Below are 24,368 nucleotides of genomic sequence, written 5' to 3'. Positions count from 1 at the left end.
TAACTAGGTACTTTAAATCTGAAATAACAATATTTATAGATGATAAAATAAATTAATAATTAAATATACATTTCCACAGTAGTACAAAGCAGTAAAAAAAAAAAAAAAAAATTAGCTACATAATTTTAAAATAAATAAATATATTAAATGTTATAATTATATAATGAAAAAAAAATCCATAAGGATATTAGTTATATAATAATATTAAAATATACCACATCAGGAGTATACAATCTCTTAAGATAGATTTTAGTGTTCATTAGTACATCTTAGTTAAATCTCCGATGAGACTCGTTACATCTTTAACACCAATTTCTGAACCTTCAAAAATTTTCTGGAATTCACAGTTATACGATTCCTAAAAAAGATATCTACATATTAACTATTACACTTTATAACAATTAAAGATTAAATAGGTAAGTACTGGGTAGTAGGAACTAGGAACACAGTTACAGAACTGAGTTCTATTAATACATAAACAAATAGTTCACTTCAATATAACACATGTATAATACGAGTACTTATGTAATGCAAAATAGTGTTTAATTACTTTTATAGTTTTATACACTTTTTAAAATTCAAGTATAGAATAATAATTTACAACAACCAAAAACATTTTTTTAGAAATTGTATTATTAACTATTTTATAATATAACTTTAGAGTACAGTATAAAATATAATGATTCTAAACGTAAATAAATCAAAGAACATAATATTATTTTTGAAAAATTAGGAAACATCAGTTAGTACTGTACTGTAATTTAGAATCACTAAAAATGTATAGTATATAAATCGTGGTGGCTCTAAAATGAAGTGGATGTAATTTTGGATGTTTTTTTATTCAGGATGTTTGTTAATATAAAATGGTCGGTGTTCATGAATCTGGATTTTTTTTTTAGAATAACATTCATTAAGGTCACTAATTAAGATATATATCATCAAATGTGATGTAGGCAAGTCTGTAAATTACTTATTAAATATTTAATTATTTAGAAACATTTTTTTAAAAAAACTATTAAGAATAAAATAATTGCACAATAAAAAATATTACAATTACCGTTAGTCCTCGAATAACTGACTTCTTGTTTGAAATGGACAATTTCAAAAATTTTTTAAACAAATTTCCATCTAAAAATCCTTTATTAGATTTTGTAAATTGTGTTTGATGATGATCGGGCAATGTCTCCACTTTGTTAACAACAGTAGTTAAACTATTTTGAAAATCTGACATAAAGCCACACAGTTTTGGATCCATATTTGTAATAAATCCTGTTTAGATTATAATAAATAACTACAACTATAGAGTTTATAAAAATAACTAAGGCAATATCAAATAAATATTTGCCTAATTTTCTACAAAATGAAATAAAAATCATGCCTTGAGAAACCAAAATAGTAAGCTTTAAAATAACATTAAAAATATACTGATTAATTATGAAATCTAAAAATATACATACATTATAAGATTGTAGTGATATCAACAATAACATACAGATTATTGTTCTACAATTGAATAACATATTTATTTAAATTCCAATAATAAACTAGAAAATAGTATCTAAACAGGTGATGATGTGTTTGGTGAGGTATCTGGATGTTCCCCCCCCCCGGGAATCTTAACGGTACTGGACGTTTCCCCCCCGACTCAATATACATTTTTTTACACATAATAATAGGTTTGAAAATAGATTCTTTGGATTTACCCAAAATATACGATCATCATAATATAATATCATTATATCATATCGGCATCTATCGATTATCATCATTCACATTATTTATTTATTACCCAATTTAATGGGTAATGATTGATAAACCTACCTCAAATTATCTAAACTATTAACAACATTTTTTGCTTTTATATCTCTTAGTAGTTAGTATAGTTCGTAACGTTGTGCGTAAACAGTTCGTTCTTGTACATTTCATAATAGATATAATAGAAATAATTGAAACAAAAAGAGGTGGTAAAAAATTATATTTCAAAATTTTGTATATGTTAAACAAAAACGTGTTAAATTGGGGATACGTTGGAATTGTATAAAAAAATCTAAAAATAATGAAAATAGTTGTCAAGGAAGTATTACAACCGATGACAGTATTAAAGTTATTGTTTCTGCAACTGACCATAATAATCACAGAGCCTGCCCATTTGAAGTCGAGGTATTAAAATCGTTATCATCAATGAAAGTACTAAAAACTTCAAAATATTGGTAAATGGATGGGACATTTTCAACTGCACTTACAGGCTTTAATCAAGTTTACATTATTCATGTTAAAATAAATATATCATTAATAATATATATATATATATATATATAAATAATCATTTGTACATTTATTTATTTGCATTGTATATTGTAATTGTTTAATATTTATTTTTTTTTGTCCGGAGGGAAATTGTCCCGTTCGGAGGGGGGGAACGTCCATTGTATCAGGGGGGAAAAGGCACGGGGGGAAACGTCCTAGATTTGTATGGTGAATACTGATATAATACTAACTTAAAGCAAGAAGGTTAATAATTTAAATGTCAAATTATAAGTTGCATTTAACACCAATAATATTAACCAATTATATTTACTGGCTAGTAGAATAATTAATACATATTCAAAATTAATTACAAATAATCACTTATTAATTATTACTCATTACTAGAGGACCCAGATTTCAATGCAACGTGTATTTTTTTTGCTGATCTTAGGCAATGTTTTTCAAGCACATAATCCGTTTCATATAACGAGTGCTTCAAAGCTAAAACCGTTGTTATGTATTTTTTTTGCATATTATATCTTTCATTTGAAGTGCATTGTTTATCAATTTATTATTATCGGGTCATTTTGTTGGTTATAATTAGAGCGCGGATTGCTATGCAATTGCATACTTTTTTTTTTTTTTGGATTTTTGTCAGTTATCTCCACGAATATCATAATTTGAAATTAATGGTGAAATTTTTTTTGCATATTTCTGCATATTTAAATGTTATTGCATATTTTGGAAAAATTCAAAATTTATTGCATATTGAAGCAAAAATTTAAAAAAGTGTATAAAATAATATTTTGTCAAGTAGAAAAATTAAAACTAAATTTTATAGTCACTAAATAATAATTTATATATATTTGTTTATAAGATAAATAATCGATTACGACGTAAACGTAATCGGTCTTGCTGTGTCAGTCAGTTATCGACATACCACTCGGCACTCGATTACATTGTTTGTCGTAGTCCGTAAATCGTGAATATGCCGTTCAGCTCGAAGATTTTTATTAAGTCCCGATAATACTAAATTGCTTTAAATATGCCCCAATAACTTCGGTTGACGCCGAACGTTCGTTTTCAGTCTTTAAAAATATTTAATAATTTTAAATAAATAAAAAATTCTTGTATATTTTTTACATATTTTCATGATTTTTACTGCGCCATATTTCGATACTATTTAGAGCATAAAAATCTGCGCTTTTGTGTATACATATTTGTTCAATATATTATACACATTTGGCCAATTAAAAAAATTATCTAAAGAATAAATTGTTTTCTTGATATTTAAGTTGTTTTTATTTAATGGTTTATCGGGTAAATGTATGTTTAGAATTAATAATAGTACCCCAAAAGATATACGTGTCAACATCATGACTGCATTAAGTCAATTTCTAAAAAATTTCAGTTATTTTTTTAATAAAATAATAATTATAACTTATTTATAAATTACTAAATTGTTCAAAATAATATTATAAAGCATTTTTAAAAGGCATTTTCGACTATTTTTTTAGAGCATATTTGTGTATTAAGGGCATTTAAATCCGGGCCCTACTCATTACTTATTAAACTATAATGTTGTATACAACTATCTATATAACTAAACAGAATGATAATATAATTAATATGGTACAGATATTTACTAATTATAAGAAAAGTTAAACAAATTTATTATAATAGGTAGCAAATCCTAATAAAATAATTGGGTACCATATAAAACAAGACATGAAACACTCACATAAATCACAAGGCTAAATTCACTGAGACAATACAAAACAACCAACATCAAGCAGATTGCCTGCAAACAATAAAAAACACACCTATACTGCAGGAATTATGACCATCCTGTTTTATGAAAAATAAAATTATAATAATAAATTTGCATGAACAATGATAGATTAAAATGGAAAATATACAAATCTAAAAAAAAATTGAGTAAAAATTTCCATAATGGGATTTTCATCAAAATAAAATAAAAGATGGACGAAAATAAAAATATAACGGAAAACAGGTACAAAAGCTGTTTAATTACTAAAAAAACATAATGCATTTGGTAACATTATTTTTTCGTGGAAACACATATTATGAATTTTTTACTAATGAAAACATTTCAAGCAGTGCATGTCCTGATAATAATAATAATAACAATAAGGCTAATAGATTGTCTAGGCAAATAGCTGGGAATAGTGGCAATCAACATTAAAGATAAAAAATTTGTATTTTATATTTTCTGTCAATAATTGTTAAATTGGGTATTTAGGAAGAAAGACTATATCTATGAATTCACATATAGGCATGCAATTAAATCAATTGTGTAACTTCTCTACTGTTCAGTAATTACTAATTAGTATGTGTTGATTGTACTTTATAATTGAGTAGGTCACTTGATAACCAAACTATTTCTTACTTTTCTACTATTATTAATATTTAGTTTCAATTAAATTCATAATATCATCAGTGCCCCATGTAGTTATATGTAGTTATTTGATAAATGGCTTATGACAATAGATAGTCAAAGACATTATTTAATAATTACGTAATTTCTTTGAGTCTAAACTATAAATATATTTTTCTGATAAAATTTTTTATTCTTTGGTTTATAACCAAATTTAATAATAGATTTATTTTAACAAACTTTTAATGGTAATTCAAAGCATACTATTTTTGTTTTATTAAGCGTAATATTTTTATTATGTACTGTACTTATCAGGTTTGAAGTTAAATGATTATTTAAATGTGTACAAAGTATTTAGGTGTAAATAAAATTAAAAAAATATATATATAAATTATATCATAATATTTTTACGAACCAAGAGCTCCACTAACTGTGCCATAAATAATACTTCCTTTAATTGACAACTTAGTTTCATACGTATCTTCAAATTGTTTCATAATTAATGAACCATGTCTAAAGATATTTACCAAATCACCCAAGTGGAATCGACCAATTGCTTGAAAATTTTTAGATTGTAAATTATCAGAACCTAAATTACTAAATAACAAAATAATTAAAATAATAATTATTATTTTTTAATACTTTTTATTAACATAAATATATGACCATAATATAATAGTTTGAAATACCTGGATTTATAAAAAATATACAAGTTTTTATCGTTTTCTGCTCCTATAAATAATTCATCATCAATAATCTCTATGGCAGATGGCCATTTAAGACAATCGTCTGAAACTATCTATAGGTACATAACATGAAAAAAAAAAATCAAAATTTTTATTAATAAACATCACAAAATAGTTAAAATTACCTTTTCCAAATTGATTTCACCACTTTTGGTAAATAATGCTAATGATTTCATTAAATCACCACAAAGAATATAGTTTCCATTAGTTTTAACATGTTGAGATATACTGTTATTATTTTGAGTGCACTGAAGAACTAATTTTTTTTCAGAAGTCCAGCTATATGAGTTTATCTAAAAGTTTGATATATTTAAATAATCAAACATATAATGGTCAGTGTTAGATTTTAATCTTGGGGAGACTTTTGTGTAAAGGAAAAAAACATTAAGGTATTTATTTATTTCTATTAAAAAAAAAACAAATAAATAAAATAAAATAAATCTTTAGCTTTCTATATAATTTATTCATATCATATAAATGGTTAATACATGAGTTGTTATGTCTCTCTTATATGTAATAGTGTGCAGTATAACATTTGTATGTAACCATGTTTTAAAATTGCTATTGTTACTGCAAAATAAAGATTTATAGTTATGAGATTCTCCTAATTTTCCTATGCAAGTTTTTTTCATAAAAAAAAATAAAAAACAAAATCAGGCTAGTATGTCTAAGCAATATTATCATTTATAATACATTATTATTTATAATCGTAAGCAGCATCTAAATTTTAAATATTTTATGTAGAGAAAATGCTAAAAACAAACATTTAGTAAATATTTTAAGTATCTATGATTATACGTTTTTACCAAAATTCAAAAACAAAATCTATTTTCAAATACTGGTATGTAAAAATTCCTTTTATTATTAAATTTTAAATTTGAGTTGAATGAACGTATTGATTTTAAAATTATGTGTCTTTTTTTGTGTATATAAGTGTAATGTACAATGTTATTTATAAATATATAAAAAAAATACTGTGATTTTAAATTTTGAGAGCGATTATTGACAACAAATTAGATATAATTTATGCTTTTAGGAGATAAAATTAAGAATTTAACTGTATTTTTAAAAATAATTTAGAAAACAAACAAAATCTTAAAGAAAAACATGATTTCACAAATTCGTTTTTTAAGTTTAACTCAAAAACGAATAAATAAAAACACTAGGTACTTGAAATGTTCACTCTAAATGTGTGTTAGTATTTCCTACAGATAGTAAAAATTTCAAAATATTATGAATCTTTTAAAACTATTAATAAACATATCAAATTTTCTATTTTTTTTTATAAATGTCAAAAAAAACTTCTTTGTATAAAAATACTTAAACATTTAATACATGATTAATTATATGTTGTTTATTTATCAATTAAAAAGTATGAAAAATATATACTCACAATAATTGACATATGCGTTTTAAGTTAAGACATACATTTACAAATAATTGTGTAGTTGGTGTGTCATAACAATTTCTAATAATTAAAAATCGAAAATAAGGTTCATTGTTATTTTTTTACTTATAATAAAAAAAGATTTACTAGAAAGTCGCATTATTTTTTTATGAGCGTTTGAAGTTTATGTATTGACAAATTCATTAAAATTTGTAAGTTCTTTTATAGTTGAAAATTTATAAATTTATAATGATAAAATTTATCATGAAATTTTATTGTTAAGGCTTAAAACTTTAGTACCAAGTTCCTCAAAGATAGCTCATATTGAAACCAACAAATAAAAAAAATATGTTTTTATAATAATTTTAAAAAAGGCATAGTTTGTTAAAATCCTTGTCACCTTTGGGGTAAGCAACAAAAATTAGAAACACATACATATACTCAGCTACATACAGATACTTATAAAATTTATTATAATTTTAAAATATTACTTAAAATTAAACACATAAAAATAAAATGTCATATAAATTTAAATAGATCTAAGTATATATTATTTAACTTACTGAAGAATTAACTGTAGCTATAAGCATGTCATGAAATTTAACCATACTAAAACATCCTCCATCAACAACTTTTTCAGAAATATGTATCAGTTCTGATAAAGAAGAATCATAATGGAAAACAATAATTCGTCCTTCTATAGGATCTTGTGATTGCCTTGTCATAAGTGCGGTTCCCAGTATATAATATGTGATTGGATCATCTCCCAATTTAGTTGATAGTATGCTTAGCGCATATTCTTTGGGATATAATTGATATACATGTAAAACTATAATTTTTTAATTTTTTTCAAGTATTATAAAATGAATATAATGTATTTATTTGTTTTATTTTAAAATAAAATCACTTACTTTCAAAAGTATCTTGATGTAATATAATCATATTACTAACTTCTAATTCTGGATTGTAATTGAATTTTCTTCTTTTACATCTGCTTGTCAATAGTTGATCAATAACAATACGATTTCCTATTGCACTAGAAATATTCTGTGTACTAGTACTAGCACTAGGATGAATATAACCATTTCTAATTTCAATTTTATTATATGTTTTGATAGTTGTTATGCCAAATGTCTAACAAAACAAAAATTAAATAAAGATACAAAATAATGAAAATAATTCTGGTTAATAATACCTTGCTTGATTCTTGGTATGCGATTCGCCGAGGGGATTCCCCTAGGGGAATAGTACGCACATGATATTTTTTCTCCAAATCAATAATACCAATTATAACATTGGTATCTGTTGCCAGAATTAAACTTTATTTTAAAACAAATAAATTTAATTAAATAATATAATTAAATAATTTAATTGTTAGTAACAGTTAAGTTTTTTTACCAATTGGTATAATTAGCCGTATTGATCATACATATATTATTAACTTTTATTGAATTAACTTTAGTAAAAACCAGTTTTTTATTAGAAGAATGAATTGAAACTGGGGAATCCGAACATATAAAAATACTTGATGTAGTTTGACACTTTTTGATTAAAGCTGGTTGATTACCAAGTTCAATCTAGAATAAAAATATTAAAGAGTTTACATTGATTATGAACGTAAAAGATAAATTTATATTATTAATATTTACCTTCCGTTTTTTACATAACATACCAGTTTTAACATTTAAGTCAAAATAAAATAAACTTCCATTTCCCAATGCACAAAATAAGTAGTGCATATTTTCTAATGTTACAAAGGATATTGATCGAGGAACAATTCCTAAACATAAAATAATAATTTAAATAAAAATATAGTCTTCAAAAACAACTTTAAAATTTAACATCAACCTTCATAAGGTATATAATTTTGTTGTTAATTTTTAATATGTCTTGTAATTTTTATAAAAAAATAATATTTTAGATTTTATGAAGATGACACACGTAACACGCTCTCTGTACTGATATATACTCCGTGCCACGAGAGAGGCGATATAATAGTATGGATATAGGCTGGGAATCCACTTGAAAAGAAAATATTTGTTGCCAGAAATGTGATTTTTGATGAATCTAAGCTGTTAGATAAATCCTTGAACTTGCATATTCAAGATAGTATGATGAGTAAACTAACTCTCAAAGTGAAATTAATATTAAAAATAATAAAAATGATATAATTGAAGATATCCAAAACAATTTTTTAAAATTACAAAAACTATTGGATAGCGATACACAAAAAAAAGTCAATCAACAATTTCAACAAATTTCTGAAGAAACTGATGTGAAATTAGGACAAAATATCAAACCATTTACCAACTTAGACCAAAAACAAATGTCATTGTACCTATGTATATTTACAAGAGAATCTAAATTTAGAGTAGTCTGAATTGAAGAAAGGGGTAATAATCTGGGCAGGGTTATATTTAAATGAATATTACGCTTCTAAGCAAATAAGACACGTAAAAATCTTCTTCGAACTTGCTCAATTGCTTCGACTAGATCTTATAAGAGGGATTTCAAATGATTAAGCAGTACTTTAATATTGGTCTAACTAGAGAAGTATACAACGTTTTAAGACATACTTAATTTTTAAAGTCCTTGGTGTTTCTAATTATAAATCCAAGATATCTCAGAGCTTTTGCGAAAAAATATTTATCACAAGAAGAAAATAATAAATTCGTTTTTAACATAACATTAAGATCTCGATCATAGGTTCCTCAATATGGTCATAAAAAAAAAATGATACACATTATCTAAATTATTTTTAGTACGGAAAAAAGTTATTTTAAAACAGTTAGAAATATTTAACTTTAACCCATCTGACCCATAGCACCCACCAAATGTCCAAATCTATTAAGGTGATCTCGATTAATTTTATAAAGGTACATAAGATCATCAGCAAACAGTTCGTAATTACAATATTTAAAACACGATCCAATATTCAATATAAAGACGGCAAACAACAACGGAGATAGATGCTCTCCTGAGAAACACCAGATTGTACCGGAAAAGTGTCTTGAGAAAAAGTCATTCATTTTTACCTGTTGAGTTATATTAATTAAATAAGAACAAAGCCAAGATATCAACGAGTAAATTAAAACAATCTTAATTTCTTAATTAAAACGAAATGATTTACCAAGTCGAATGCCTTTCGGCATATGCCAATCGGTATACTTAACATCCGTCTGTTTACCAGATTACATAGATGTTAAGAAGAAATTATAAAATCTGAGTAGATTAGTGAATGAACTGTTCGCCCCTTTCTGAAACCATGTTGGTTGTTATCTAATATATTTTTAAACGTAAATGATGGTACAATTAATTTTTCTAACATTTTGGGTGAAGCAGATTGTTTTGATCACCCCAAGGGACTCACTATTATTGATGATAGGAGCATGAAGATCGCGAGTTGACTTTAATTAATTGGCTCAAACTGCTCCCTCCGGTTATGATGGTTGAGTATCGGACTAACAATCTAGCCACTTAAAAATGTATATGTTGTGAATCTTCTAATCAAGCCTTGGAACTATTATGATATAAATGGAAAACTTAATGAAAACAGGAACGGAAACAATAATATGGAGATAATAATAAAGACATGGAATATCAGAACACCGTAAAAACCCAGTTAGGCCCGTATTTAGGAGGGACGGGGGCACGTGAAGGCACATAACCGGGGGCAGCAAAATATTTTAGCGAAATTAATTTTAAAAATGTAATGGAAAAAATTTATTTTTTTAAATTATTAAATGATTTTCATTTATAAGGATTAGTTAGATTTTAATATTAAAGAATCCTGATCATGGATGAAATAATTAGAGTAATATTAATATTATACGAATAGTGTTAGTTAGGGCACCAAATTTTTAAACACGGCCCTGAGCCCAGTGCACTCAAAAATGTCACCGAAGAAGTAAAAAAATACAAAATACCTTTTGTAGCTATACAAGAAGTATGCTGAACTGGCAATGGAACTATAAAATCTAATGACACCAATATATTTTATGGTAACACGCAAAATAATAAATATGAGAAAGAAGTAGGTTTTATTGATAATAAGATACAATGATATACGTCAAATCTTTTATAGTAATTAATGAACGGATCAGTCTTACTCAAATAATAGGACGTAAATCCGATATGATTATAGTATAACTGCTATGCATTAACAGAGAAGAAAAAATCTGTTTTACGATTATCTAGAAAAACTTTCAACTCTCCGCCAGAGAATTGCATAAGGATAATAGTTGAAGACTTAATGCGCAAATGGGTTAAGAAGATATCTTTCGACAAAAAAATGGACACGAAAGCTTACACAACACATCTAATGACTATGGCATGAAATTAAGAGGACGTAGAACCCGCATGTGTTGTCTCCATTTTTGTTACGTGCGATATAGCAAATTTCCGTTCACCAGTTTTAATATTGTAATGTAGTTAGGTTAGAGTAAACTGACCTATTATAAAATTTAAAGGCAAGACTATTATCCAGGGCCCCACGTGGGGTTTTATTGATATTGTTATTTTTAAGTAAGTTATGATCATTTTAAAATGTATAGTTTCAAAACGATCATAACTTACTTAAAAATAATAATATCAATAAAACCCCACGTGGGGCCCTGGATAATAGTCTCACTTTTAAATTTTATAATAGGTAAGTTCACTCTAATATCAAAACTAATAGTATAATATTAAAATTGGTGAACGAAAATTTGCTATGTCACACGTATGTAAAACGGAGACAAAACATACAGATACTACGTCCTCTTAATAGACTGCGACCAAACATTTTTATAATCAGTAGCACATACTTCCCCAGAAAAAATATTCACAAACATACCTGAACCTCGCCAGACAAGAAAACTAAAATCTAAATTTACCATGTTATCATAGAAAAGACATTTCAAACAAGCATAAAAAATGTTAAAACATTCAGAGACTCTAACTACTACTTAGTGATTTCAAATTTCGCGTTTACATTGTCCATGAAATGGAGGAATAAAAAACAACTGAATAGTATAGCTAAATTAGATAAAGACAAAATTAAAGATCCTCGTGAGGTTAACGCGTATAGGACAGCTTTATTAAAGACACTTATTATGTATAACATGTGTCAAAACGATGGTGAGAATATAAATTATGTGGACAAAATAAAGAAGTCGGTGACAAAAGCAGTAGAAAACTTGAGAATTATAAAAATAAACAAAAAACCCATGGTTTAATAAACAATGTCAGGGTATAGTTAACAAACAAAGACAAATTATGATACAAAATCCGACACAAGTCAATATAGATGATTACACTTAAACAACAGCAATAACTAACAAAATAATCCGGACATCAAAAATGGCTCTGTAAAGAAAAGTATTAAAGCAATGGAAATAAATAAGAACTCAAGATTGTTCTTCGAAAAAAGTAATTCAATTAAAGATGGCTTCAAAGCACAGTCTTCAATAATATAAGATGACAAAAACAATTTGTTATCTGATCCAGAAAGACAGTCAATAACTTAAAGAACTATTTTAAAAAAACTACTAAATAACACAGATTTGATTAAAACAATCACTACCTACCTAACGAAGAAATAAGAAGAGATACTGTAGAACCTGAAGTTAAAGAACCAAAGTTAGAAGAAACTGAGTAAATCATAATTGCATTAAAAAAATAATAAAACTTCTGATGAGGATAATATTAACTCAGAACTTTTAAAGTTAGGAGAGGAAAAAATCTTAAAAAAGATGAAGTGCATCATTGCAGAAGTGTGGATAAATAATCAAATCGAGAATAATTGGGAAAAGGTCATCGTACTCCAATCTTCAAAAAAGGTGACGAATCAAAAGCAGAAAATTATAAATGAATCAGCCAACTTGATTCTATTTACAAAATACTCACCACTACTTGAAATATATACTGTAATAAATGTAATTGGTTACTACCAACGCGGATTCACGAAACATAAATCGACAAGTGATAAAGTACTATGCTAAATAATGGAAAAATTCTACGAGATCGATAAAGACCTAAACATGTTATTTATTGATTTCAAGCAAACATTTGGTAAATATAAACTGGGAATAACTTTGAACGATATTTAAGAATTTTTAAATCTACTTAAAACTGGTATGATTAATAAGAAAAATACAAAAAAAGATGAAAATACGATGTATTAAATGTGTTGTATGAATACAATGTCCAAAGGTTTTGAAGTTAAAACAGGTTTAAGACAAGGAGACATACTGTCCCCAGTATTATTTAATCTGGCGTTAGATCAAGTGGTAACAGACATGAAAGATAATAGTTTGATGAAACTAGTAAGGGAAAAGTCCTATTGGTATATACGTACAATATAGTGATTCTAAGAGAACCCCAAGATCAAATAATCTTAATACATTTATACTAATATGGTAAATTACCATTTTTTTATCATAATATTTATAATATTTAATAAATCTGACTCCAACAATGAAATGAAGGATCCAATGAACATTTTACATATAAACGTTTTATTAGGAAATATAGTTTTATATAATTTTTATTCAAACATTTTTTTTACAACTCTATTTGTCCAACAAATATATTTGAATAACTAAAAATTCTCAATTTGGTCAAAAAAAATAAAAATGTTGTTCTTTATTACTTTTCTACTTTTCATTGAAAATAATAGACTTACAATAAATAATATACTTACATTTTTTATTGAAACTTTTACGTTCTACAATTTAAATTCTAAACATTTTTTCGCTAAGTATCATATTTATTTAGTTAGAAAAAATAACAAAACTACTCTTATTGGCTATTTTCCAACCCCCCAGGGGCACGGGAAGGGAGCGAGTAGTCACGATCAAAATAAACCAAAATTATTTTGTTATGACAATGAAAAAAGTGAGGGAGCCCTACGTTAAAATAATAAATATTTTTTTTTCCTCTATAAATAAGGACCTCCTAGTCTATATCTACTGTCATTCTGTATATAGTTTTACTTTATAGGGTTTTATAAGCTAATACATTTTTATTTTAATATAGTTATCACTCATTTAAATAAAAAACATTTTATATAGTTTTTACTAATTTAATACAAATTAATCTTCATGTATTAATGATTTTTATTTATTGCTTACCTTCAAATAAAAGTTCATTAACAAGTTCTATAAAATCTGGAAGTTTAAATATTTTTATTGATACATCTTTCCAGAAGCCAATAGCAAGCAAAATGATAATTTTTTCAAACTTGTCTCTATATAAACAAATATCGAGACAGGATACTTCTTGTTTTAATGTAATATGCCTATTAACATGTTACAAAAAAAAAAAAATTTAATACAAATTATTAAATACCTTTATAAATATTTTATACTTATTTTGAAAGACGCTTTGTGATCCAATATATACGTAATATAGATCCTTTCCTGAAGCACAAATCGCTTGTTGGCCATTACATGTTACAGCATTAATATTTCTGAAATCTGGGATTTTCCATTCACTTATTAATTTTTTTGACTCCATACAAATTAACCGAACACTAGCAGATGTTATTTGAACCATCTTATTATTTAATGTTTTACCACAGTAAAATGTTTGTAACTCAGTTTCAAAACCTTCAATACATATTTCTTCAAACTCTTCATTAATACAGTCTAAAACTTTACTATGCCAAACAAAAGATAATACTAATGTATCGTCTAAATCACTTTTAGTATTAAAACTTAAAGTCCAAATTCCTTTAATTCCAAGCAAATCAATTTCGGCTCTCTGTTGAATCTCTACTCCATTGTCTATAATTCTAAGTGATCCATCTTTATATGCCCCTTCAAATGAATAATATAAAATGAAAGAAATTATTTGTATATCATTCTTTTGAAATAAACAGTACTAAACATACCCGAACAAGTAACAATTTGATCATAACCACGTTGTTTAGTATCAACTAAGCACATGTCAACAATTGGTCCTAAATTAAGAAATTGATCTAATACTGTTATATGCGAACCAGTTTTATTCAATTCATAATGCAATTTAATGAGTTGAGAGTCACCATATTTAGACGCAACAAAAACTACTTTGTTATCCAAATATGTAAGTGATGTAGGTATATTAATTTCCCCTGAAAATACATTTATTATATTGTTATTCCATAATATTAATATGATTTTTAACCTACCAAAACTACGTATATTTAAATCTGAAACTTTAAATTTTCCAATTGATGTTTTTTCACACTTAAGAAATAGCATAAGCAAGCATCCCGATTTGTCTCCAAGTAAATATCTAGTTCCTTCCAAATCAACTCTAGTATAACATACAATATCAATTTTCTGAAAAGATATCACATTTAAAAAATATGTAAATGTATATAATATATTATTTTTAATTTGGAATAATTTACCTGGTTTAAGGGAAGATGAGCAATATAATTAGAGCCATCAATATATGTAATTGAATTTCCACCAACAATAATAGCACCACTTAGAGGTGCAGGAACAGGAATGACCATTGAAGATTCTGTATCAATTAATTTAATAGTCTTTAAACCCTAGAGAATATATACAATTGAACTTTAATAAAAACTCAGAGAAGAAAATTTAAAAAAAGTTACCTTTACATGTTTCATTGTATCAAAAGAAATATATTCTTTTATTTTAATAAATTGACCCATGGTATTCTCATGAATAACAATAAATGTAGGATTAGTAAAACCATGTATAAAACCAATATCTTTAAAATTTGTGTCTTCTGTTCTAAAATTGAAATATAGGACTTAATATGTATCATAAACACAAATAAGCTTAATTTCAAGCATATTTTACTGTTAATATATAGCATTGGTTTTAAAATAACTAACAAATAAGCCTTGATATAAAACATCTGAGCCCTATTTCTCTCTTTATCAGATCAATACTTCTCATGAACTCCATGATATTACACCCAAGGCTAGGAACCGAAATTAAAAAGGACATATATCAATTGCGCCAAAAATCACAGGTAAAAAAAAAAAATTATGGGGCTTAAAAAGGTTATACGTCAACTGCGCCGGTCGATATTAAGGTCCAAAAAAGATTATACATTAATTGCACCAGTGATACTGAAGTTAAAAAATAAGCTGATTACACACTAGGCGATTCGAACGCGCTCATCTGCGTTTTTAATACACACGGACGATTTAAAATCGCGACGTTTTAAACCGTGGACGCGCATTTGTGCATATACGTTATCTATCAACATGCGATAAATTCATGGGCGCAACTAGGAAGGAGCGTGGGAGTGCTAAGAACTCTCAATATTAAAATTAGCACTCCCAAATTTTCTATACTGTTTTTTTTACAATATTAGTAAAATTTCTGTTTTGATAATTAATAACTTACGAGTATCGACCAGTAAAATTGATAATTTATCAAAATATTAAAAATGGAAAACTTCAATTGCGTTTATTATTGTAGGCTGTAACCTTAGTTGCGCCCATGGAAAAATTAGCAATAAACTGGTCAAATCAGAATATCCGCCAATAAAAATTAGATGATATAATAATATTATATGGAGGTAACAAGTTTTTTTACTTTTTTCCAAATTATCAGTATCGTGTCGTCGTTCATATAAATTTATTGACGTGAAATAGTCTATAGCAATAGCAATTTCGTATAATATTATAATCGAAGTAATTTTGAGTGAACATGGAAAAGAATTAATTCTTTATAAAAGTTATAAATTTTCATGTAAAAATCTTATTGAAAATGGACGTAAGTGGCGGTGTACAGAAAAAACTTGTAACGCTAAATTGTATGTCGACGATGTTGAAACTACAATATTAAAAGAAGAAACTGAACATAATCATCTCCCTCCTAAGAACATTCAACGACAAATTATATCAAATCAAGTTAAAAGAAAAGGTATGGATGATTTAATACGAAAGCCATTAAAATTAATTAGCAAGCAAATATTTACTAAAAAATCAACAAATGATCTCAAAACTGTAGACATATCAAATATACGACAAAATTTATATAGAGCAAGACGAAAATCTACACCAAAATTACCCAAGACTTTGCAAGAAACTCAGGAATTAATAATGTGTGTTATAAATAGAAATGAAGAACTATTATTAATAAATGATTTTGAAAATAATATAACAGCGTTTTCATCGGTAACTAACTTAAAGTTCATCTGTATTCAAGAAAAAATATTTATGAATGGAACATTTTCCTACTGTCGCAAATATTTTTACCAATTATTTACGATTCATATAGTAAATAATGGACATTATATTCCATTAGTTTTTTTTCTTTTACCAAGTAAAGAATCTGTTCTCTATGAAAGAGCTTTAAAGGATTTAATTGATATTTGTGAATCAAAATTATCAATTAAATTCAATCCAAAAGTATGTGTTGTAGATTTTGAGAAAAGTTTACATAATGCTATAATTACTGTTTGGCCTATTACAATTTTACACGGCTGTCGTTTTCATTTATCTCAAGCATGGCGGAGAAAAGTTCCATTCAGCATTCAGAAAATACTTTTATTCGGCACACCCAAATATTTTTGTATTTTTTGAAGTTTTGAAACTTATACAACTATACAAGTACAGACATACATAAAAATCAATAGTATTCAAAAAGAAAAGGATACAAAATAGTAAATACAAAAAACAAACATCGATAATCATATTTAAAGATATAAAAACGGTACTATGAATATGTTTCAAATTGTGAAGTTGGTAAGTCACCATTACAAGAAATAAAATTTCTTTTTTGACAATTTATTTTAGAATATGTATTTTAATATTTTAATATTTTTAAAACCACACTTTATTTTTTATGTTTGATTGTTTTTAAGACTTAATAATTTAATTTAATTTATTATGTACTTTTTAATTGAAATAAAATATCTAATAGTAGTATAGACGTATAGTAATATAATATACCTATTATAGTACATATTATACAGGGCGATTCTTTTATCATAAAACACTCATTATTTTAAAAAGTATTCATGTTTTTAAAAACATTTTTTTAAATAGTTTCAAATTGTTAAAAAACAACATTTTTATTAAAAAATTATATTTTTAAATATTTTTCGATCTTATATGTTTTTAAGTTTTTTACTTTTTTGAATGACAACATAGTTTTAATTTAATATTCCAAAGCATAATAATTTTTTGAGTAATTTGATACATAAATATCGAATTTAGGGCGAGTAGTTTATGAGTTATAAGTATTTAAAGTTTAGATTCGCGGAGTGGAGTGGTACGAGGATACCCCGCAAAATGTTTGTCTACTACTCCGCTTGTACACTCATTAAAAATACACCGTACCCTAACCCTTTTAGGATTTTCTTAGGAAACTAAACCAAAACTGAAACCAATATTTGTTGAGTGCATTTTTCGGTTTCAAAAGTTCCAATTAAATATTCAACTATTTTATATATTTAGGTAATAAGTAATAATATTTCATTACATTTGATGATGTTGTAAATGTATACGTGTATTTATAACTTTACATTTCTATAATCTAACGGTTCCAGAAAAAGATAAAATATGAGTTGTTACCAAAATACAAATGTATAAGTAATAATTAGTTATTCAGCGCCTCGGTGTCGGTTTGTAAAACCTGTCGTTATGATTATTTCTTAAAGTTTTTTTAATAGCCAATAGCTAAATTGACTAATATCATAATATAATAATAATAGCTAATACGCAGTAACAACATAAAAATAATTCCGCCGAACTCAAATTTGCTTTGTTTTACGTTCGTAAGACGGAGAAATAACGTACGGGTATGACGTCCTACGTTATCTTAATGTTTAATTATTCTTATTGTAAGATATTGAATAATAAAGTGCGGATTGAATAACGTTATTTTTATTATTTAACTTGTTAAAACACGATTTAACAAACCTTATTTTTTTTATATTTGTTTTGATGTTTTTAAAACAAAATAGTTAACATACAATTAACCCATTTAGCTTTAATTTAATATGTATGATTGATGTGATAATCAATTTTTTTCTTTTTGAAAAAAAATATAACTAAATAGTAAATACCGGCATTTACCGGTAAAGAACCGGAACCTTAATTCTGTGATTTTAAGAATCGGAACCGGAATTAATTTTTTTTTAAATTTTTTTTTGAACCCCCCTCTGCGAAATAATTTCAAATAACGAGGAAAAAATTATTTTATTATGTTGCGGCACAATTTGTATTGCTATATTTTATAACCCACCCCCCGAAATTTTTTTTTGTATTCGTGCCTGATTTAATACGAATAATTTTTAATCAAGTAGATAAACATTATTAATAAAATAATTAATTGAATGGTATATGCATGCACATAACTTACATATAAGAATATACTTTAAGTTTAAGCTCATCCTCATTGTCTAATGGTATGATTTTAAATATTCTTTCAAATAATTTTAGCATGACTATTGTGGCATCAGGATCAACTGTGGCCATAAAACCTGTTGCAACCTCAAGATTATCAAATACATTACAATAACCTTTTGTTATTATTTCAATTTTATCAGATGTCTGAGTAAATTCCAAAATCATTGCATTATATTGAGCAGTGACTATAAATACAAGATCTGTAAACTTGTTCTAAAAATAAAATATTAATAATAGTCATATTACTTTAAATAAAGTAATTTATTTTTAATTAATTAATAATCATACTTTAGGTCTAAAAACTTTCATTATTTCAATTTGTCCATATAATTCCGTTTCTGATAGTAATGAGAGACCATGTTCATTAATTAAGTATATTTCTAAACAATTATATTTTGCAACAATTAGATTGAGTTGTGTTGGTGTGATGAAAAATCCTAAATATATAAATAAAAATAATAAAATGTACTTATTAAATAAAAAAAATATATAATTTATTCTTATACATGTAAGAGAAACAAAAATATCAAAATATCAAGGAACTGAAAACTATAACGTATATTTAGTCATATAATATTAACATTAAGGGTTTTATATTTACTTTATAATTGAATAAATGTTTTAAATTCTATTTTTTATAGATAAGTTTAATAAGTTATATAAAAATAGCAGAACGCTAACTATTAGACATTCATTAAATAACTAAAAACACTTATTTTGTGAAGTATATATTTATATGTTTAATTATATTCTTTCCGTCAATAGTGATTGTCATTACATTTTACATATTTCAACCATTTTTTCGCTAGTTGCTTTATATTTTTCTCAAATTTTAAAATATGTTTATATTTTTTATAGTGATTTGAAATTGGATTAAGACCACATTTAAAATGAATTATCTTATTTATTTTTTCTAATTTAATACAATACAAATTATAATTAAATATCCACATATATAAATATTTTTTTTATAAATAAAATCAATAACTACCGACAGTATACTCAAAACCAAAAATAAAGTTAGTTTCGTTTTTATTAATAAGAATATAATGCGGATAATAAGGGAATTTTGTGTGTGTTTTTTTAAGTACTTGAAATTTTTACAATTTTTTTTTTTTGACTTAAAATCATTGCAATTGAAAACAAAAGTTCTACAATAAATAACATTATAATACATATCTATGATTCTTACATATCAACTAAGGGTTGAAGTTCTCGTTTGTGATATATTTGATAATGTTTTAAACAAAATGTAAAGTGAGTGTGATAGAAACGTCAAACACAATGAATAGTAGGTGCAAATCATTGTTGTAATAACTGATTAAACGTTTAATAGTATCTAGTTCTTTATTCAAATGAAAACTATCGAATAATTATTTCATAGATTTTTAGTATTCAGTCTATAAAATTATTGTTCACACGGACGATTGATTTACATTTGACAATAGATATAATTAGTAGTGCCCATTACAAAATAAGATCCAGAACAAACTGACGTACCCGATTCGCTGAAACTGACAGCTGTAGCCTTCTTAATTGTGGTCGTGTAGAATTGGGAATTCATTATGGCGGTCGTTCCGGTGTTGGTTCACAATTTTTGCTATGGCAGTACCTGATAATTCGATATGAACTCGTTTTACCTAAAACACAAATACCAATAAAATATTACAACTTACAATCATATTATGAGAACAATGCGCTGCGTATTTATGTATAAGATTATACCAGATGTGATTATCTATGTTATTCGGAATCGGTATCACGAAGTTTGGAGTACGTTCCTTTTTCGGCGGACAATCAAAGTTCGAACACTTATAGAAAAAGGACGGACTGTGCCATGTTATCAAACCAAACTCACATAGCAAGTAAACATGACTTATGCTACTGCGATAGTGCGAGCTGTGTTCTGTGGTTAACAGGCGGTGGTAGTACAGACTACAGATAGGAATGCGGAGTGAATCCGGGACGACCAACCCACCAGTGCTCGCGCATTATCGATCGTCAACATTGGGTGTTCACTGTCCAACGCGCATGCTTAAATGTCAACTCGTTTTTCCGATCGGATTTGTGAGAATTCGAGTATTATCAATTATTAACAACGCATACCATAGACATAATATACCTATCTTATATTATATAAAAATAAATTTAATAGGTATTTGTTTAGTTCCTACCTATGTATAAATATTTTTAGTTAATAAAAGATAATAGCACAGAGCGGCTGAAAGGTTCCCTAATAAAATTTATAATTCCCACTAAAATTCCTAGTCATATTAACTTCATTTGTTATCATATAATAAGATATCACGATTTAGCAATACATTGGTAATAGTATATTTGTGGCTTGCTAAATGATGATGTATGGTTTCCATACACGTACATAAACGTGAAAATAGTATAATGTGCTAAGGTCACAGTAGCACAAAGGTAGTACCCTACGAAATGTTAATTGCCCACTCCGATTATTTATACATTAATAATAATGAAGTAGGTAATCAAATTTCTCATTAGAGATGCGAATTTTTAATGTATTGGGTAAGGGTACCCAAAAAATATATTGTTTAAGGGGTGTGAGGTATGAAATTAAATTCAAAATATAAAACACTTATTTATCGTTTTTATTGTAATAACGATAGGAATTGTGAACAATTTTTTTTTTTAATTTTGTTTTTAGTAGCATCAAATAAATTATGATTAAATAATATTTTATAAAATAGTCCATTCGATGAAAGTTGGGGGAGGTTACCTTAGAATAAATATTAAGGTTTTAAAAGTTACGAAATGTTTGATCTTGAGGCGCCAATGGTTTTTGCATCTCTCTAAGGTCGAAAGTGTCTACCACAGGGTTGGACTAAGCCACCGGGGCACCGGAGCATGCCCCGGCGGAGCGCTGTAACTTTGGTTAAATAAAAGATCACTTAGATTTTTTTGTTTTTAATTTAATGCGTCTATCTTCTATTCTTAAAATAAAATAAAAAGTATCGCACGTGACGTCACTAATGGTATGCGGTGACTCAGAATAAGATTACTCGTAGTTTAAAGATTAAACATAAAACTCGATTAAGAAATCGTTTGTTGATAGATAATTTGGTTGTTTGGATGCTGATGAATCTAATCAAAGATGTTTTAGAATCTCTATCATTGTAAGACATAACTAATGAAGGTGTTCAACAAAGTTCAGTATTGAAAAGTATATACGAGTATTAGTACCTACAATAAAATTAATAAATACACATACATTATTTTTAAGTTTTTCCTCTAAAAATATATATATATATACTTATATATAAAGAATTCTGCAAGTACTGGATAAAAATTGATTTATGTTATCTTCTGTAAAAGTTTAATTTAATTATTTTTTATGGTATATTAAGATATTAATTATTAATTTTTTTTTTAGATCAAAATAAAATAAATAGGTTAATTTAAAGGTTATTGACTTTCTAATTATTATATTATGTGTAAATAAACTTAATTTATTTAAAGTATAAATAGTATAATATTAAATATGAAAAAATTCAAATTATACATAAATGTATATATAGTTTTTTGAGTTACGAAGATACATTTTTGAGTTAACAAACATTTGATTATAAAGTTACCTATTTATAAAGTTTCAATGAGGCCGTTCGACAATATAGTTTTCCAGTAGATAATATCGTCAAAAATATTAACTTTACAAAAAAATTGCTTGTATAAAAATTGAAGTTCGTAGAATTTTTAATAAGTAAGTTTATATTAAATATTTTAATTTTTAATAATTTTTTTATTAGTTAAATAAATAATATTTATTATATCTTTTAAAAAGAATCCTAGACACGCTTAATGGATGTGAGAAATGAAAAAAGAAAAAAAAAAAATATTTCAAAACTTGCTAAAATAATAAACAAAAACTATTAAATTGTGATCTGAGTATAAGTATAAAACTATTTATTAAATTAGTTTTGAATATTTAATATTAATATGTTTAGAATATTTTACCAATAAACAAATTATGCGAAGTCCCATAATATGCCATTTAAACGTTTTATTCATTTATTGGTAATTCTTGTGACAAGTTACTCATATTTAACTATGTGTACATTTTCTTAATTAACTATCTAGTGAATTCTGAATATAGTAAAACAATGAAGTCTTGATCCAATTATTTTATTATTTATTGAGCAGCAAATAGCATCCAAAATTGATATTGAAAAAGTAATAGAAGAATTCAAAACTCTCATGCGGATAATAATTTTACTTAAGCTTAAGCCTTGAGTTATAATCTTCAAGTTATAACACTATTTAATCATTTGAATGTTATATCGCTCCTATCGCCCCCCTTAAATGACGTGCCTGATGTTAAACAGTTAATTTGAAAATTTACCCCAAAAGTCAAACGGTTATGTTTAATTTGCTGTGCAATATTGCCACATTTAAATTTTTAGTTTAAAATAAATATTATATATTTTAAAAACTTATTTTTATTTTATTTTATTTGAATATTACTATAAAATATTTTTTTAAAGTACTATTCAAAATAAAATAATGAAAAATAATAAATGGTTATGATAATGTATTGTAAAAGTGTATTTCAATTAAAAATTGTATACCTTGGTATCGTTTAAATGAATAATTTTTGATAAATATGTTATAATATTTTTATGAATTTTATACTCATTATATTATTATTTCATGGTTTCTTTTATACGAATTGAATCAGCATATTCCATTTAGTTAACTCGACTTTTGAATACTAACTGCATTGTCGTACATGTTTCCTCTTGCGTTTCTTTTAAAATTGAAATAAGTAGGTCATGGAAGCTATGAAATTGAGCGTTATAAGTTCGAAGAAAACTTTCCAATCTAAAAATAAATAAATAAATTTTCAAATAATTTCAATTAATTTTAAATTGTGCATTCTATTAGTTCAAATTAAATTGCAACAATACTTCAAAATTGTAGGTATAAATTTATAAATTTCGTACGTCGATAAAGACCATAAGCAAACGTGTTTCATCGCTAAAGCCTATAAATCTAAAATTATACAGTCATTACGGGAAATTTATTTAATGGCATCGTAAGCTTATGGGCTATGAGTTATTCAGTTTTTAACGATAAGTTACCGATCGCTACATTAAAATTTAAATGATATTAAAGAATTCATATTTCTTTAGGTATTTTTAACGCAAGTATTTATTAATATTATTTAAAATTTTATTACCAAATTATCGACAAATCAAT

The 24,368-nt window shown here is 25.8% G+C and overlaps 2 protein-coding genes across 2 annotated transcripts; both read right to left on the bottom strand.

Moving 5' to 3' along the window:
- Positions 1-259: 259 nt before the first annotated feature.
- LOC113558989 (DNA damage-binding protein 1-like) lies at positions 260-15,498 on the bottom strand. The gene is made up of 16 exons (XM_026964585.1): positions 15,366-15,498; positions 15,156-15,302; positions 14,931-15,084; positions 14,652-14,873; positions 14,127-14,577; positions 13,891-14,057; positions 8,428-8,558; positions 8,177-8,355; positions 7,974-8,097; positions 7,690-7,912; positions 7,342-7,607; positions 5,517-5,684; positions 5,335-5,444; positions 5,061-5,242; positions 1,058-1,269; positions 260-358 (listed from the first exon to the last, which is right to left on the bottom strand). Exons 1-16 carry the CDS (start codon positions 15,423-15,425, stop codon positions 260-262), a joined length of 2,895 nt encoding a protein of 964 aa, XP_026820386.1. The 5' UTR covers positions 15,426-15,498.
- A 3,596-nt stretch (positions 15,499-19,094) lies between these two features.
- On the bottom strand, positions 19,095-20,709 carry LOC113558030 (DNA damage-binding protein 1-like). Its single transcript, XM_026963558.1, has 3 exons — positions 20,646-20,709; positions 19,434-19,582; positions 19,095-19,358 (listed from the first exon to the last, which is right to left on the bottom strand). The coding sequence occupies exons 1-3, from the start codon at positions 20,707-20,709 to the stop codon at positions 19,095-19,097; spliced, it is 477 nt and encodes a 158-aa protein (XP_026819359.1).
- Positions 20,710-24,368: the final 3,659 nt, after the last annotated feature.

This window comes from Rhopalosiphum maidis, chromosome 3 (genome assembly GCF_003676215.2).
Source record: "Rhopalosiphum maidis isolate BTI-1 chromosome 3, ASM367621v3, whole genome shotgun sequence".
Taxonomy (NCBI): domain Eukaryota; kingdom Metazoa; phylum Arthropoda; class Insecta; order Hemiptera; family Aphididae; genus Rhopalosiphum; species Rhopalosiphum maidis.
The sequence above is the reverse complement of the archived record's forward strand: the minus strand, read 5'-3'. Positions and strand labels throughout refer to the sequence as shown.

Excerpts from the sequence above, each read along its gene's own strand:
- LOC113558989 (XM_026964585.1), bottom strand. The coding sequence starts at position 15,425 with ATGGGTCAATTTATTAAAATAAAAGAATATATTTCTTTTGATACAATG. Across the intron at positions 7,608-7,689 it reads ACATCAAGATACTTTTGAAA|TTTTACATGTATATCAATTA; the intron begins GTAAGTGATTTT and ends AAAAAATTATAG. Across the intron at positions 1,270-5,060 it reads CACAGTTAGTGGAGCTCTTG|GATTTATTACAAATATGGAT; the intron begins GTTCGTAAAAAT and ends TAATCTAAACAG.
- LOC113558030 (XM_026963558.1), bottom strand. The coding sequence starts at position 20,709 with ATGAATTCCCAATTCTACACGACCACAATTAAGAAGGCTACAGCTGTC. Across the intron at positions 19,583-20,645 it reads TGTCAGTTTCAGCGAATCGG|GATTTTTCATCACACCAACA; the intron begins GTACGTCAGTTT and ends TTATATATTTAG. Across the intron at positions 19,359-19,433 it reads TGAAAGTTTTTAGACCTAAA|AACAAGTTTACAGATCTTGT; the intron begins GTATGATTATTA and ends TTTTATTTTTAG.